Below are 16,291 nucleotides of genomic sequence, written 5' to 3'. Positions count from 1 at the left end.
GAAGAGAGACCGAGAGATGTAGTGGTACATTTTAATAAAAAAGGAGAGAGAGAAGAAGTATGGAAGAAGATAAAAGGAAGAGCTAGTATTGAGTATGAAGGAAAAAATTTACAAATTTTTGCAGATTTGACACCTGAGACATTATGGAGAAAAAGATCATTGAGACCACTAATAGAACAGATGAAAAAACAGAATATACAATATAGATGGAATAGTTCGATGTGTCTAATCGGATGGAAGAATGGAGTTACTGCATACCTGAGATTTCCTGAAGAATTAAGAGACTTTTTTGATAAACTTAATATTCAAAGAATAGAGATTCCAGGTTGGGAGGAAGAAGGAGGAGGGATGTATGCTGAGGGAAAAGAGGAGTGGCAACAAGTTAGAAGAAGGAATAGAGAACGAATAGATAGGGGAACATCAGGGGAAAGGGAGGGTAGGTGAACCGCACAAGGTTAGAGTTCTACCTCAGGATCAAGATCCAAACGTGGCATTAGGCCCACAAAAGGATTAGATGGCAAAAAATAGGCCAGAGGGGGGAGGGGGGGGGGGGGGTTGGAGGGGGGAGGTGGATGTTGGGGAGGGGGGAGGAGAAAGGGGGGGGATATGGTAGGGGAGGGAGGGGAGGAAGGTATAGGGGAAAGTTTTTAAGAACACTCTGTATAGGGAGGAGATGTATACAAGAAATATGGAAGATATAAGATTTATAACATACAATGTAAAGGGGTTGAATAGTCCCGGGAAGAGATTTAAGCTATTTAAAGAATTACAACTTAGAGAAGCCTCGGTAGTCTTGCTGCAGGAGACGCACTTGGAGATTAAGTCAAATATAAAATTGAACACCAGAAATTATCCAACATGGTACTATGCGGATTCCCCAATTAAGAGAGCTAAAGGGGTGGCAATTGGGTTTGATAAAAACATAAGGTGGGAGATGGAAGAGAGAGAGACAGATCCTGAGGGGAGATTCTTGTTTTTGAGAGGTAGATTGCAAGGAATGGAATGTACAATAGCAAATATCTATTGCCCAAACAAGAAACCAGAGATATACCTGAAAGGGATATTAAGAAAACTGATGGATTTCAAAAAGGGAAGATTGATAGTGGCAGGGGATTTGAATTTAAGCTTGGACCCACAGATGGACACAACCTCTTGTGTGCGGAGAGAGGGAGGTAGGTCTCTGAGGATTTTAAAGAAGGAGATACACGAGTGTCAACTGGTGGACATATGGAGAATAATGCATGGAAAGGAAAGAGACTATACCTTCTTCTCTAATGCACACGAGATTTACTCAAGATTAGATTATATACTGGTAGATCACCAACTTATTGAGAAGGTGGCTAAAGTAGAAATAGAGTCAATGACGCTTTCAGACCACGCCCCGGTTATAATGAAGCTAAGATGGGGGAAAAAGTTAACAAGGGGGGTAGGATGGAGGTTAAATGAGGCTCTTCTACAAGACCAAGAGATTGATAAGAAGATTAGGAAGGAGATGGAAAGATTTTTTTCAGGAGAATGAAACAGGTGATGTGTCAGTGGCCACAGTTTGGGAGTCCCATAAGGCATATATTAGAGGTATATTGATTGCGCTAGGGGCAAAAAAGAAAAGGGAGAGGAGTAAGAAATTAATGGGGCTTTTAAAAGAAATATATGACCTAGAACAGATCCATAAAAATAGAACAACAAGTGAGATAAGACAGAAGGTAATAAAAAAGAAGAGAGAACTGGAGATATTAATGGAGGAAGAGAGTATTAAATAAAATAGCGGGAGAGAGGTATAGATGGGGAGATCGACCAGGAAAATATTTAATGAAAGCCCTAAGGAAAAAGAAAAATAGAAATTATATAGAAAAAATAAGAAATACCAAGGGAGAAATGGCGCACTCTACTAAAGAGATCGTAAAGGTGTTCAAGGAATATTATAGTAAGTTGTATAATATTAATTCCCAGGAGGCTGTGAATGAAGGTGAAAATGAGAATAGAGAAAAAAGAAGAATATACTTAAAAAATGCAGGACTACCAAAGGTAGATGATCTATTGAAATCCCTGGAAGTAGAAATCACGCAGGAGGAAATAAAAATAGCATTAATAAACACTAAGGTGGGGAAAAGTCCGGGCCCAGATGGATATACCACGAGATATTATAAAAAATATAGTGAATTTCTTATACCCAAATTGAAAGACTATATGAATGCCCTAGGTGGAGAAATGGAGATTAGACAGGAATCCCTACAAGCCCATGTAACACTTATACATAAGGAAGGGAAAGACGCTACTCAATGTTCCAGTTATAGACCAATTGCACTGCTAAATATAGATACGAAGTTATATGCAAAGGTCCTAGCAAATAGAATGAAAGTTCTAATGCCAGAATGGATCCATGGAGATCAGGTGGGCTTTGTATCGGGGAGAGAGGGTAGAGATAATGGAATCAGAACTATGTTATTGATTCAGAAATCTAGGAAGGGGAAAGCCCCGGTGGTGTTGCTATCTATCGATGCTGAAAAGGCTTTCGATAGAGTAAACTGGAGCTTTATGATGGATACCCTAGAAATCATGGGAGTAGGTGGTAGAATGAGGGAGTGGGAAGGAAAATTGTATAGAGCGCCCTCCGCGGTTATTTTGGTTAATGGGGAAAAATCTGACCCCATAGAAATGTCAAACGGGACAAGGCAGGGATGTCCATTGTCCCCATTGCTATATGTGTTATCATTGGAACCTTTACTGGAAACAATTAGGAAAAACGTAGACATAAAGGGAATACAGATAGGGGAAACTGAACACAAAGTGGCAGCTTTTGCGGATGACTTGTTGTTTTATGTGGGAAATCCTAGGATAACACTCCCGAACTTAATAAAAAGCTTAAAGGAGTATGGGAAATTATCAAATCTAAAAATCAACCCAACAAAAACTGAGATTTTAAATATAAATCTTCCGAATAGTGAGAAAGAAAAGATACAAAAAGAATTCCCTTTCATTTGGAGAGATAAAGAGATAAAATATTTAGGGGTTAAACTTACTGCTTCATATACAAAATTGTATAAATTAAATTATATTGCTCTTCTAAATGAGATCAAAGAGGAAATGAAGAAATTGGGAGGAGGAAACCCCTCTTGGTTAGGACGTATAAACTTGATAAAAATGATAATAGTACCCAAAATCCTGTACAAATTTCAGATGATTCCAATTAGACCCCCAGAGGCCTTTTTTAAAGAAATTAAAAGGATGATAACAAGATTCATATGGAGAAATAAAAAACCTAGAATATCTTATGACCTGATGACTAGAAGTAAAGAGAGAGGGGGATTGGGAGTGCCAGACCTTAAAAGATATTATAACGCTGTAATCTTAACAAGAATTTATGACTGGACACATAATGGTGAAGGGAAAAGATGGGTTAAGATAGAGGATGATTTGAGTGGAGTGGATTTGAGTAGAAGTATATGGGCACACAATATAGAGGTTTAAAAGACACCACGAGTATATATACACTGAATGTATTAAAGGTTTGGGATAATTTACATAAAAGTATGAAATGGGATTTTAACTCACAATTAATGTCACTAAGGAATATGGAGTATTTTCCACCAGGTATAGAGGGGAGAATGGGAAAATGGATTAAAAAGGAAGATATCCAACTGAGAGATATTCTGGATGGACACAAATTGAAAACACTGAAGGATTTAAAGAAAGGTGGAGGGGAATTTTTTAGTAAGATAGATGAGTGGAAATATCACCAATTAAAACATTTTGTAGAAGGCCTTCCGAAACCTATGAGAGGAAAAAAGGAGTGGAATTTGTTGGAGAGATTGTTGGAATCACAAGGAGATGGGAGACGGGGCACGGCAAAAATTTATAAGATTCTCACTGAATTAGTCATGAAAGTAAAACCAATCTATATAGAGAAATGGGAAAAAGATTTGGGGATAGAAATAGATGAGGATAAACAGAGGAAAATATATAGACTTACACATGAAAATGTCAGTATGAGAGAGGTGGAGGTAAATTATAAATGTTTAGTTAGGTGGCACATCACACCGATTGTTGAACACAAAATAGAGGTAGAAAGAACACAGGAGTGTTGGAGGGGGTGTGGAGGGATTGGTACGTGGTTCCATATGTGGTGGGAGTGTCCAAAGATACAAAGGTACTGGGAGAAAATGGTCAATTTAATAAGGAAAATTTCAGGGATAAAGATAGGACTAGATCCAGAAGTGTGCTTGTTACATAGTACAGATATACCAATGAATAAATATAAAGATTCGGGTATATGGTACTATATGAATGCAGCAAAGGGCCTAATACCTAAATTCTGGCATAGTCCAGAGGTGCCGGGAAAAAAGGATTGGGTAGAGAGAGTAAATCAGATCAGTAAGATGGAGAAGTTGTATTATACCCAAGAAGATAAAATGGAGATCTACATTAGGAGATGGAGGCAATGGGAAGAATCTATACATCAAATGAATACATGTGAAGCAATGGAAAGTGATGAATGAAGTTTCTGTGTCTTTTTCTTTCTTTTGATCTTTAGGAAAGGATGATAGAGAGAAACGCAGAGTGGGAGGGTGGAGGGAGGGTGGGAAATAGGGGTAGAGGGAAGGGAAATAAGGGGGGGAAAATAGAAGGAGATAAGAATTTTATTAGATGAGTGTTGAAGAAATGTATTATCTTCTTTATTTATTTTTCTCTTTTTATATGTATTTATGAATATGAAAAATTAATAAATATTTGAATTAAAAAAAAAAAAAAAAAAAAAAAAAGAGTGGCATTGTTACACAAGTGGCAGCGCGGTTTTAGATTGGCTAGTCCTTTGGTCACAAATTGGTGAAAAGGGCTGGGGTCTGACGCCGCGCCCGTCACACCCTGTACTCGACATGAGGGCACCATACAACAGTTTACCACTAATGTGTAGGGGACCACTAGCTGGTGGGGAGCGGAAGAGTGGGTAGGTAAAACTGCTGTTCCTACCCTGTGGACCTAAACGAACATGTAACCCTTGCTGCAAGGCAGCATTTTTATTTTCCATGGAGTTTGGCTTTAAAGCTATTACACTTTCTTATTTCATGAGTCATAGCTTTTATGCAAAGCACATCTCGTTCTGTCCACCCAAGTTTTGATGGAGCTGCATTTAAGCCCCCACATAGACTAATTTTCACCCTACCATTCAGTATTTCACAGTAAAAGGTTTAGCCCCCATTCACATCTAGCTTTTTTAAAAAGCACATTTTTTTGCATGACACACGTAGGACTGCCCATTGATTTTAGTAGGTTGTGTTAAATGCAACAAACTAGCAACCTGGCTTGTAGAACTGCCAGCTTGCGCATTTTTACTGTGCATGTTGCCACATTTATTGCGCACAAAAGGCATGACGTTCAATTTTCATGGGTTTCCGGGAATGCACACAGAAAGAGATGCAGATGTAAATGGTAAATGGAGCCTTAGTGGCCAGTAGAGGCCATCTTACTGGCCTGTTCGATGGCAGGGTGTAAATTTGAGTTGGTGGGGCTTATAGGATAATCCATTTTGTGGGGAGAAAAAAAATGGCAAAAAACAATGTATGCAGTCCAATTGCTACACAAACTATGTTGTAATTTAATGTTAATAAAAGCTACCTTTCCTTTTCAATCTGCAGAGCTGTAAAATTCAATGCAATATGGCAATGTGGAGGCGTTCTGTAAACAGCGTACAGAACACCTCCAAAAATATAATTTCTCTAGTCCTCTTCCAGGATGGCACACCAGATATATGACTAGCTCCGCCTGACAGGAAACACAATTAAAAATTGACAGAGTTAAATTCCCTGCCCTTCTCTCCACTCCTCATTTTTTTATTGTGTTTCCTTCTAGCAAAACATTTGTTTTTTGGCAGACCTTGGGCTGGAGGTCTCCCTTGGGGGGTTGAGTCAGCTGAGTCGGGAAGGGCAGGCTGTAACTTACCCAATCCAGGGGACCCAGTTGATCGAAATTCCCGGGCACAGGGGAGGTGTGCTTGACATTCCAGGGATGGGCGCCCTTCCTCCCTCTTCTGAGGCAGCGTGGAGGCATGTCCCGGAGAGGATCCGCCTGCAAGGTGACTTTTGGCAGGTATGGGGTTCACCGGCTGGCAAGTTTAATTGTGCGTTGTGCCCCTGTAGGGTGAACGGGGCGGCTGTGGTGGAGTACGCTACTGGTTCTGCCAGGTATAGGTAGGAGAGCCCAGGGCGCAGCACCAGAAATGGGAACAAGGCTGCAGATGAAGCCACACTCTCAGTAGGACTTCCAGCGAGGGTGGGACTTCTGCCTTAAAGATGGCGGCACTGGCCGGTGTTTCCTTCCTCATGAGGCCAGTGAGGAGCCTCCAGGAATTACCCCTGGGAGTGTGGACCTAACAACACGGTGAAGGTGACGCAGTCCCGAAGGGCCCTGCTAAGGATGGAAGGCGAGGCAGTGGCTGCAGCCAGCGAGAAGACTACTGGTGGTGAGTCTGACTCAGCTGATTGGGAAGAGGGGCCTTACCCACTCCCCTACAGTTGTTCTTAGGGGGAAGGAATATATGTTAGCCTGGGCCCCTGTTTATCTTCCTTAGAGCTGTGTGGAACTGCCCAGGAGAGTGCCTTCAAGACACCTAAAGCTAAAGCGCCCCCCCCACTCCGAACAGTGTAGTTATTGTAATGCTAAAATTCTGCAAGACCATGCCAGAACCTTTTGCTACAAGTGTATCCACAAGTTGTCAGGGAAAGAAACCTCGGCGGTTATGAAGGAGTTTTTGTAAGCGCAAACAAAAATGTTAGCCACCTTACAATCCTTCAAGACAGCCCTGACATCCAGGGAGGTGGATGCCTGGTCCTCGAGAGAAGGGTCTTCTTCTCAGGAGGGAACTTGGAGGGGGTTGGGTCCTTCATCCTCTCGGGTCACAGAGGAGGAAGACCTAGAAGAGGCAGAGGTTTCTGGTAAAAGCTCCCTAGAAGAGGGGGAAGATTTGGAAGGTGCTAGTCAGGCTAGCGAGGAATCTAGACTGGGCAGACACCTTTTTGCCATGGAAGATATGGAAGGGTTCCTAAGGGCTATTTATGCCTCAGGACATCCCAGAACCACCAACGCATGTCTTCGCCCAGGACAAGTTGTATGGGGGTTGGGTGAGGCTGCAATCTAGGATGCTACCTGTGCACCAAACTCTCAAAGATACTGTCTTAAGAGAGTGGAAGGATCCCGAGAGAGCGGTCCTAAAATTGAAGACTTGGAAGAGGCGGTACCCCTTTGGGGTGGAAGAGAAGTTCTTCAAAACTCCCAAATTTGACTCGGTGTTATTGCAAGTATCTAAAAAGTCTCTCCTGTCCTTTTGAGGAGTCTGGTAACCTCAGAGATCAGATGGACTGTAGTTCCGAGATGCTGTTGCATAGAGCCTGGGATTCCAATGCCGCTACTATGGTCTCAATTTTTGATTGTGTTTCCTGTCAGGTGGAGCTAGTCATCTCTCAGGTGTGCTGTCCCTAAAGATTTCCCAGAAATACCATTACCAGTAAGTGTAACTGGTACGATGCAAGTCAGATTTTAGTAATAGAAATGTAAGTTCTGGTGAGATATTCCCCAAGGGTTAATCACTTCTAAAAGGATTTAGACACTGCAGGTTTCCTCATTGGAACACTGCAAGTGCATCAGATGATTAATATTGAACCAGACCCTCCCATTCAGAATGAGTATAAGATCAGATCAAATGGTAGGAATCTGCTACAAAGTTTTTTTTTTTTTTTTTTTTTTTTTTTTTTTTTTTAATCCCTGCAATATACATTGATCATCCAATGGAGTTTTTTTTCCCTCAGCAGTAGTGGAGTTTTTCTTTAAGCATGGCAGATGTGGAAGCCTTGTATATCATATGTACCTGAGATCCATGAAGGTCACTTTAAACATATGAAATTAGGAGAGTTTCTCATGGATGACTGATGCCTAGTACCTTTAATTCATACAGACTTGAATTACCCATTTTATAGGACAACTGAATATTTCAAAGAATAAAGCTAATAAATCTCCCAGACACATTGGTATGGCACAAGTTTCCTTTGTAAATAATATGCTCCTAACTACACATCTAATCCTGTAATTTTGCTGCTACTGTACAGCCCTATAGAGCAGCTGCCAGCACAGTTAGGACTCCTGCTGTTCACAAAGCTGTAATAGCAGGTCACAGCCTTTGCATGACATTTCTATTCCAAAAATATAAGACACTATACAAAGGCACGTGCATGGTATCCTCATACAGAGGTGAGCTAGTTGAATTCCGTCTACATTGTGCCTTGTATGCCAGTTTAGGAAAATACAGTACAAGTTATGCACTTGATGCACACTAGCACATTTTGACCCTTACCGGTTTTAGATGGAGCTTTCCAGCGACGGGCTGTCACTGCTGCAGGTGCTTCCACCTGTGCCTGGTTGTCCTTCCAGGTTTGCATGCTCCAGCCGTTTGACCAAAATGCAATGACCTCACTCTTGCACTTGTGCAGGGATATTTAATATATTTACACTTTTTTGTTTGCAAAAGACTTCTGCCCCCCCCCAACATACACATTTATTAAATGCATAGGATTGTTCGAATAAAAATACTGCTGCCAGTTTTGTAGGTCCCTTAATAGTTGCCCCGTGTTTATCAAAATTATATTTTTGATTAAAAATGTGCTAAAATCATTATTAGCACTCGCAAACACAACATAACTCAGAATTCCTACTAAATCTAAAACTGTATTGAGTTAAAAAATAACAAATATTTGTCAATTTTAAATTGTGCCTGTTTGTGCAACAGCGAAAATCAGAGGTACACAAAATTGTAAATAACCTGAACAAAGAGTCGGTTCACCCCTGAATTGCACAGGAACACAGTTTGCATTCTTTTGCAATTTTAATGCACTGGAGCGCACCAAAAGTAGTACATGCACTACTTTTCTAAAATGCACTGCACCTGATCGCATGGTACTGCTGTATCATACAATACAACACAGGCAGTGTTTCCATGCATAGGATATGGAAACAAGACTATGCGACTCAACTATGCAAGAAAAATGGCACCAGGTACTCTTGACTGATTATTTACTTGCTGTCCACCTAATAGCAGTTTTACTGCTACAGGGTGACCCTCCTGTGCAAAATCACGTGTGTGTATATGTGTGTGTGTATGATGTGTGTGTGTGTGTGTATGTATGTATGTGTATGTATGTATGTGTATATATATATATATATATATATATATATATATATATATATATATATAAATATATATATATAAATAAAATATACACACTTGTGTGTGTAATTTATTACTTTTTATTTTGTGTGTGTGTGTATATATATATATGTGTGTATGTATGTGTGTGTGTATATATATATATATATATGTATATATATGTATATATGTATGTGTGTACTTTTAAAATAGCTATTTGAGGACACAGTCTTTCTCTGTTGTAGCTGCACTCACAGACTGAACAGAAGGTGTTTCTTGAGCATGCACAAAAGAATAGACAAATATGACAGGCCATTCATGATTAGTACCTCAGTGCTGTGTGTATGAATGAACACCAGCTGATCAGCACTGACCAGCCTGGTGTTCATTTAAATAGGCAAAGGATCAGTAAATTATGCACTGGAGGATTGGGAGATTTGAGTCATAGTGGCAGGTGGTGGGGGTTCACTTTTTGAATGAATTGTCATGATGATGATCGTAGCTATTCATTAAATCAGCCTGGTCAGGATAACCCTTCTGATAGACGGGCATGCTGCAGCCACCATGAGTTTATAGTAGAGTGGGAAATGCAGTTGACAAAAGATATTCTGACTGTGGTTTCTAGATTTATTCCCAGGAATTTAGCAGTTGAAACACTTCACTGATTATAATTTTGTTATTAGTAGTATTTCAGGTCAGTAAGTGAGTTTTGTACCTTTTTAAACCTTGGCTTTAACACAGCAGGTACAATTAATAAAAGATCTCTCTATTTCAAACAGGATGATGCAATCTGAAAATTTCTTATGATACACAACTTAACAGGTAATTAATAGGCAGTCGATGAGGCAAAACAAATTGTCAATCCTGCCAGAAAGCCAGTGCTGTCCTGTTAATGCTGCAGTATTACTCAGGCAGTGTTATTGGCCCTGCCCAGCATTGTTACCCTAGGACAAAAAGTGTGGTAGAACTACAGAATACCTCCCCCAGTGTTTGAGATGAGATGAGTGGAAGGTGTTATGTAGTCACATTTTCTGTCCTAGGTTGACAATAATGCCCCTTCATAGATAGATTACAGTGGCAAAGGTTTCTAAAAACTAGAGCAGACGGTGCAGCAGCTGTGCATGGCAACCAATCAGATTTTATCTTTCATTTTCAGTAGGTTCATTTTTAGTAAGTTGTAATTTTCAAACTGTTAGCAGTAGCACATTTAAATAATTTTTTTTTCTTTTAGCCCCTGTGGAGGTTCACAGAGAATGCATCAAAGGATAACCTGTTAGTGTACAGATCGGAAGACATCAGAGAAGTCTCTCGCCTGCAGTCCTCGAAGGTGTGCGGTTACATCAAACCAGAACAAGATCTTTTCAGGAATCAGCCGGATCCCTTGGATACTCATGGTAGGTGCTGCATGTGCAGTACATCAATGTTCAGACAAGCGCAACTGATGTGAAAGACCTTTTAGGTTTTATTTAATATTATTATACATTGCAGTGAAATGCATCAATCCCACCAGCCCCTTTTAACATCCAATCAGAATCTGCTTTTCTTAAAGTAAACATAAACTTTGCTTATACAGAGAAAAGCAACAAATTTCTTTTAACCTTTGATACCATTATAAAGGATTCTACCAGTGGCAAGCGCACCTTTCTTCCCCAGTAGAAGCCACCTAAGGAACAGACTGCAGAATCTTCTCTCTCTATCTGTTAGGAAATCTCTTTTGTTTATCAACATCTGTGCCCTCCATGTTAATACTCCCCAAGCTGGGCTTCCTTTCCATTTGCAAGGTCCTGAGCTCAAAGAAAAGAAGGGACACTGCTCACCGATCTGGTGGTGGAGCAGTGGATGGATATGGACTCAGCCAATGCTGCCCCCTGATGTGGTTCACCCCACACACCAGGGCTTGGTCACAGAGGTCTTCAGCTCAAAGTCTGCCAAATCCTTATGCAAGCTTCTTTTTTACATTGCTCACTGTGTACAACCCAGGCACAAATCATTTGCAGACACTCAGTCGACAGCACCTGGACCCGGGGGAGTTGTCTGTACACCCTGAGGTGATACAGGACCTGTGATGCAAGTGGGGGATTCCTGATATAGACCTCCTAGTTCAACAACAAGCTGGTCAGGTTTTTCTCTAGTTACAAGTATCCTTGAGCAGAAGCAGTGGATGCTCTTGTGGTTGTTTGGGATCAGTACACCCTGATCTATGCCTTTTTTGAGATGGAGGATATTCTGGCGATCCCCATTGCTTTTCACTGGCCCAGGGAGATATGGCACCCTGATGTTATTAGGCTCCTATTGGACACACTGTTGGCTCTGCCAGATTGTCCGGATCTTATGTTTAGAGGGCTGATGTGCAATCCTATTTCACAGTTGCTGACTTTAACAGCATGTTTTTTTTTGAAGCCCAGGGATTCTGAATCTGTGATTGATACGTTGCTAAAAGTTACAAAGGCTACTTTCTGCAACATCTACCATCAGACATGAAAGGCATACTTCAATTGGTGTAAGTCTTGGGGCTTCCACTATCGGATTTTCTCCGTGGGTTGAATTCCCTAGGCTGAAAGAGTTTATCTCTGACCCACTGATTTGTTTTTTTTTTCCATCTGATGCCATCTTGGACAGAAGGCCATTCAACCGGCTCTTTGAGCTGCAGCCAGTCCCAGTTGTTTTCTTGGGCCTTTTAGTGTTTGTTTGCGGTGTCATCTGTCCCTCAGCTGGTTTGCTTTTAGACCTCCTGAAAGTAAAAGGATTTCCTTTTTTCTCCTAATGGATGTGAAAGAAAATAGGACTTTTGTAATTGCTGTAAAATCCTTCTCTTGGAATTGAGGGATACAGGTCTCGTCCCTGTGTGTTTTTATGATTAAGGTCTCGGACACAAGAAACCCCCCCCCGCTGTTTGTAATCATGCTATTGGTACTGATTTGCTACAAAGCAGAGAAATGCTGGTAGTAGGAATGGTTTTCCTGGGCTGGCCTGTAGTTTTTTTTTTTTTGTTTTTGTTTTCCCATGTCCAATTATCCTGTATATGACAGTATAACCCAAATGTGATGGACTTTCTTTTTCCATCAATGGACTCCAAGAAAAGGCTTTTACGGTGAGTACACAAATCTTATGAATTCACATCTCTTGTCAGCTAAACAGAGCTGAAGGGGAATGAAGTAAAGCAGGAGTATGTATTACAAAATGAAACCTGACATTGTCCTACCCCTAAGCAGTATGTTAGTCCCAGGGTACCAATGCTGAAATTGCTTCACTGGATTTAACGTCACAGTCGTGTAACCAGTTTGTAGTTTAGGAGAGAATGGCAACATCTGTTTAAAACCTTCTCCTGTTAGTATCTTGTTTCTTGGCAGGCAGATATTAACCATGGTAACCTGGCACTTTATGTTCTATGGAACAATAAGATTAGCATCTCTGGATGTACTTCATCTCCAAACAGTCATCCTCTGTTGGTGCTCATTGTGCCAGCCACAACAGGAGTTTTGTCCACATCAGAAGAATTGTTTTTATTTATTTATTTTATTTATTTCAGGTACATATATATAACGCCATCAATTTACACAGCGCTTTTACATATATATTGTACATTCACATCAGTCCCTAACCCTCAAGGGGCGTACAATCTAAGGTCCCTAACTCACATTCATACATACACATACTAGGGACAATTTAGACAGGAGCCAATTAACCTACCAGCATGTCTTTGGAGGGTGGGAGGAAACCGGAGTACCCGGAGGAAACCCACACAGGCACAGGGAGAACATGCAAACTCCAGGCAGGTGGTGCCGTGGCTGGAATTCGAACCGACGACCTGAGTACTGCCAGGCGGAAGTGCTAACCATTTAGCCACTGTGCTGCCCAATTGTTTTATGAACCTTCTTTGTAAATGGGAATGAGCAAACATTATCCAGGATGAGGAATACGTTCTCATGCACAGTTTTCAACATCTGACTTGGAACTAGTTACCCCAGAACCCATATAGTAATATATTTTACTTGGGGGCACTCAAATGATATAGAAACAACAATATTCATGTATACTCCATGTGTTTGTTGTTTAATTTATGTATATATTTATTTAATTAAGCAATAGATTTTTCCAGCTGTTCCCAGTTAAAATTACTTGGATTTTTGTTTAATGGAACAGACTGGTATTTGGAAATCTTCTCTAGAATCATGCAGGTTGCTTGCAATGTCTGTTTCTCTGTGTTGCACAGCAGTAATGATCATCTTCTTAGAAGGTGAAAAGAAAAATCTTGAAATTAACGTTAATGCTGCTCCCCTCCTCCTTCCTTCGCTGCCCACTCACTTGTAATAAAGAACAGCCTCTGCGTGGGAGAATCTTGCACCAGACTTCGGCTTGTGAACAGCAGGGGAGCATCTTCACTGTGTGGGATAATGGACAATTATGTGTATTGCTGCACTACAAGCAGGCGGTATTAATGTCTCTACAGGGCAGGTCACTAGTGCAAGTCAGATGATTTAACAGCGCTAGCCAATTAAGAGCAGCATCTTGTTGGTACTTCAGGTGACATTTGGTACTGAGCTTTGTTACAAAAAACTGATACCTGCCTGAATGTGCAATGTGGTAAAATGTGTAATTTCATCAATTGATGCTTTACACACTGACATCTACTGCTGGCCTCTGTGTGGTACACTTTTACTCCGTCATCTCTGATCATGTGAGACAGAGGCTCCTCAAACCAGAAAACATGTCATCCAGTCAAAGGCTGACAGGAAGTCCACCCACCGGGACGATGGGTGGACTTCCCGTCAACCTTTGACTGGATGACATGTTTTCTGGTTTGAGGAGCCTCTGTCTCTTAATTGGCCACCCCCCCAGATTGTACCACCCCCCCCCCCCCCCCCCCCCAGATTCTACCTATGTACAGGCAGGAGATTGCCTGGGTTACCATCCTCATTCTATTCCTGGTCAAAGCCATGACAGGCATCAACTCATGCCTGCTTCTTTTGACAGTGGTGGGTGGCCATGGGATCTATGAGGGGGAGCATGTGCAGCTAGGGATTTGGATTTTTGGGTTTCTAAATGAAAACATTCACTTTGACATAGGCATGCCAAGGGAACAGAGTTTTCATTCTTTCTCCATGCTCTTTAGAGATGTAGAGTTTATACCCTGTTGCTCTACAGCGGGAGTCTCAAATCTTTCTAAATAAAGGGCTAGTTTATTGTCATTCAGACTTTAGGGGGCTGAACTATGGCCATTGGGAATAGAAATTGGCCGAGCATCAGTGGGAGTAAACAATGCTCCATCTTTGGTGTCAGTGAGACGATATGTGCCCCATTGTTGGTGTCATTGGGAGTAACTGTGCTCCATTGTTGGTGTTCTTGGTAGAGATTTGCCCAATCTAAGGTGTCATTGAGAGGAATTGGGCCTCATTGTTGGTGTAATTTGGAGGAACTGTACCCCATTGTTTGTGTAACTGGGAGTAACTGTACCTATCATCGGTGTCAGTGGATGAAACCGTGCCCCAAGAACTGAATAAAAGCAAGCAAAGGGCCACACCTTGCCCCCCCCCCCCCCGCCACAGTTTGATAACCACTGCTCTACAGCACTGGTTAATTCTTTCAGACGTGTTTAATGGCTAAAGCCTTAAACGTGGGATCTGGCTTCCAAGCTGCATGTATTCAGTCAGTTATCTTCCAATAATCTTCTCTTTGGTCCTGATTTGGAGGGAATGCTTGACGCCTTGATTCTGGTGGGAGGAAGGTTATGAGGATTCTTTCCACAGTGGAAGAAAGGAACCTCCAGCTAATTCATTTTGGGACTTGTAGAAAAGGATACCTGCTATAGCTTGCAATCCCTCCCTCCTTTAAGATTCCTTATTTCAGCTGGGTGAAGCTGGTAGTTACTGGCCAGTTTTGGGTTATAACATTATTATTATACAGGATTTGTATAGCGCCAACAGTTTGCTCAGCGCTTTACAATATAACGGGAGACAATACAGCAACAATAAAGTTCAATACAAGAGGGATAGGAGGGCCCTGCTCCTTGGAGCTTACAATCTTTGTTGCACAAACACTGAAAAATCCCTATCGGCAAAATGCCAGAAACACGATTTTCGAACTATATATTTCAGCTGCCGATATACCAGTGCATCCCTAGTGTGGAATGTGCATTGTGATGTGCTGCAGTGGTTTGGTAGTAAACATGCATTGCATAATATGCAGTAACACATTTCTTTATCATGCATCATGGGACACAAAACATCCTTATGAATAGGGTTATGCTGTCACCTATGAGTGATTAGACAATGGCAAAAAAAATACAGGGTTGATGAGGTCAAGCAGCACACCATTTTGAGAGTGACCAGGGAACTCAGAATATTAAGGGACAACTTGGGCAGCACAGTGGCTAAATGGTTAGCACTTCCGCCTGGCAGTACTAGGCTCGTTGGTTCGAATCCCAGCCACAGCACCACCTGCCTGGAGTTTGCATGTTCTCCCTGTGCCTGCGTGGGTTTCCTCCGGGTACTCCGGTTTCCTCCCACACTCCAAAAACATGCTGGTAGGTTAATTGGATCCTGTCTAAATTGTCCCTAGTATGTGTATGTATGAATGTGAGTTAGGGACCTTAGATTGTACATCCCTTGAGGGTTAGGGACTGATGTGAATGTATAATATATATGTGTAAAGCGCTGCGTAAAATTGATGGCGCTATATAAGTACCTGAAATAAATAAATACATAAAACTCTGTTTTACTGTAGTGCTGCAGATGGGCACTCTTTGTGAGTACAATACGTATTTTTTAATGCATTTTGGTGGATATATTTGATACACTATGATGGCATATTCTTTCTAAAATTCGAAAGATGTATCGTGTAAGGAGTAGGAGGATGGATCTGGATTGAACTACTACATCGGGGAGTGGAGGCTGGAGTGTGGCTATACCTGCCCCGATTTAAGGGAAGAGTACTATTTGACCTAAATATATACAGGTCATATACAGGAGCTGAGGGTATATATGTATGTCGGTGGAGGAGGCACACACGTGGGTGAATAGAAGCACAGGAAAATTTGCACAATTGTTTACAGCTGTATAGGAGGATCACCATACACAAAAAGACTACTTTATACAACATTGT

General features: G+C 41.3%; 1 protein-coding gene across 1 annotated transcript in view; it reads left to right on the top strand.

The window, feature by feature from the left end:
- The window catches only part of ADAM17 (ADAM metallopeptidase domain 17), a 115,948-nt gene that overhangs the window by 41,491 nt on the left and 58,166 nt on the right, over nucleotides 1-16,291 (top strand). The window contains exon 6 of the mRNA XM_089672028.1: nucleotides 10,422-10,584. Within this exon, the coding sequence (XP_089528154.1) occupies nucleotides 10,422-10,584 (163 nt within the window). The remainder of the gene's footprint in view (nucleotides 1-10,421; nucleotides 10,585-16,291) is intronic.

Source organism: Staurois parvus, unplaced genomic scaffold, assembly GCF_062004578.1.
Source record: "Staurois parvus isolate SC_StPar_1 unplaced genomic scaffold, SC_StPar_1.0 ptg000118l, whole genome shotgun sequence".
Classification (NCBI taxonomy): domain Eukaryota; kingdom Metazoa; phylum Chordata; class Amphibia; order Anura; family Ranidae; genus Staurois; species Staurois parvus.
The sequence above is the reverse complement of the archived record's forward strand: the minus strand, read 5'-3'. Positions and strand labels throughout refer to the sequence as shown.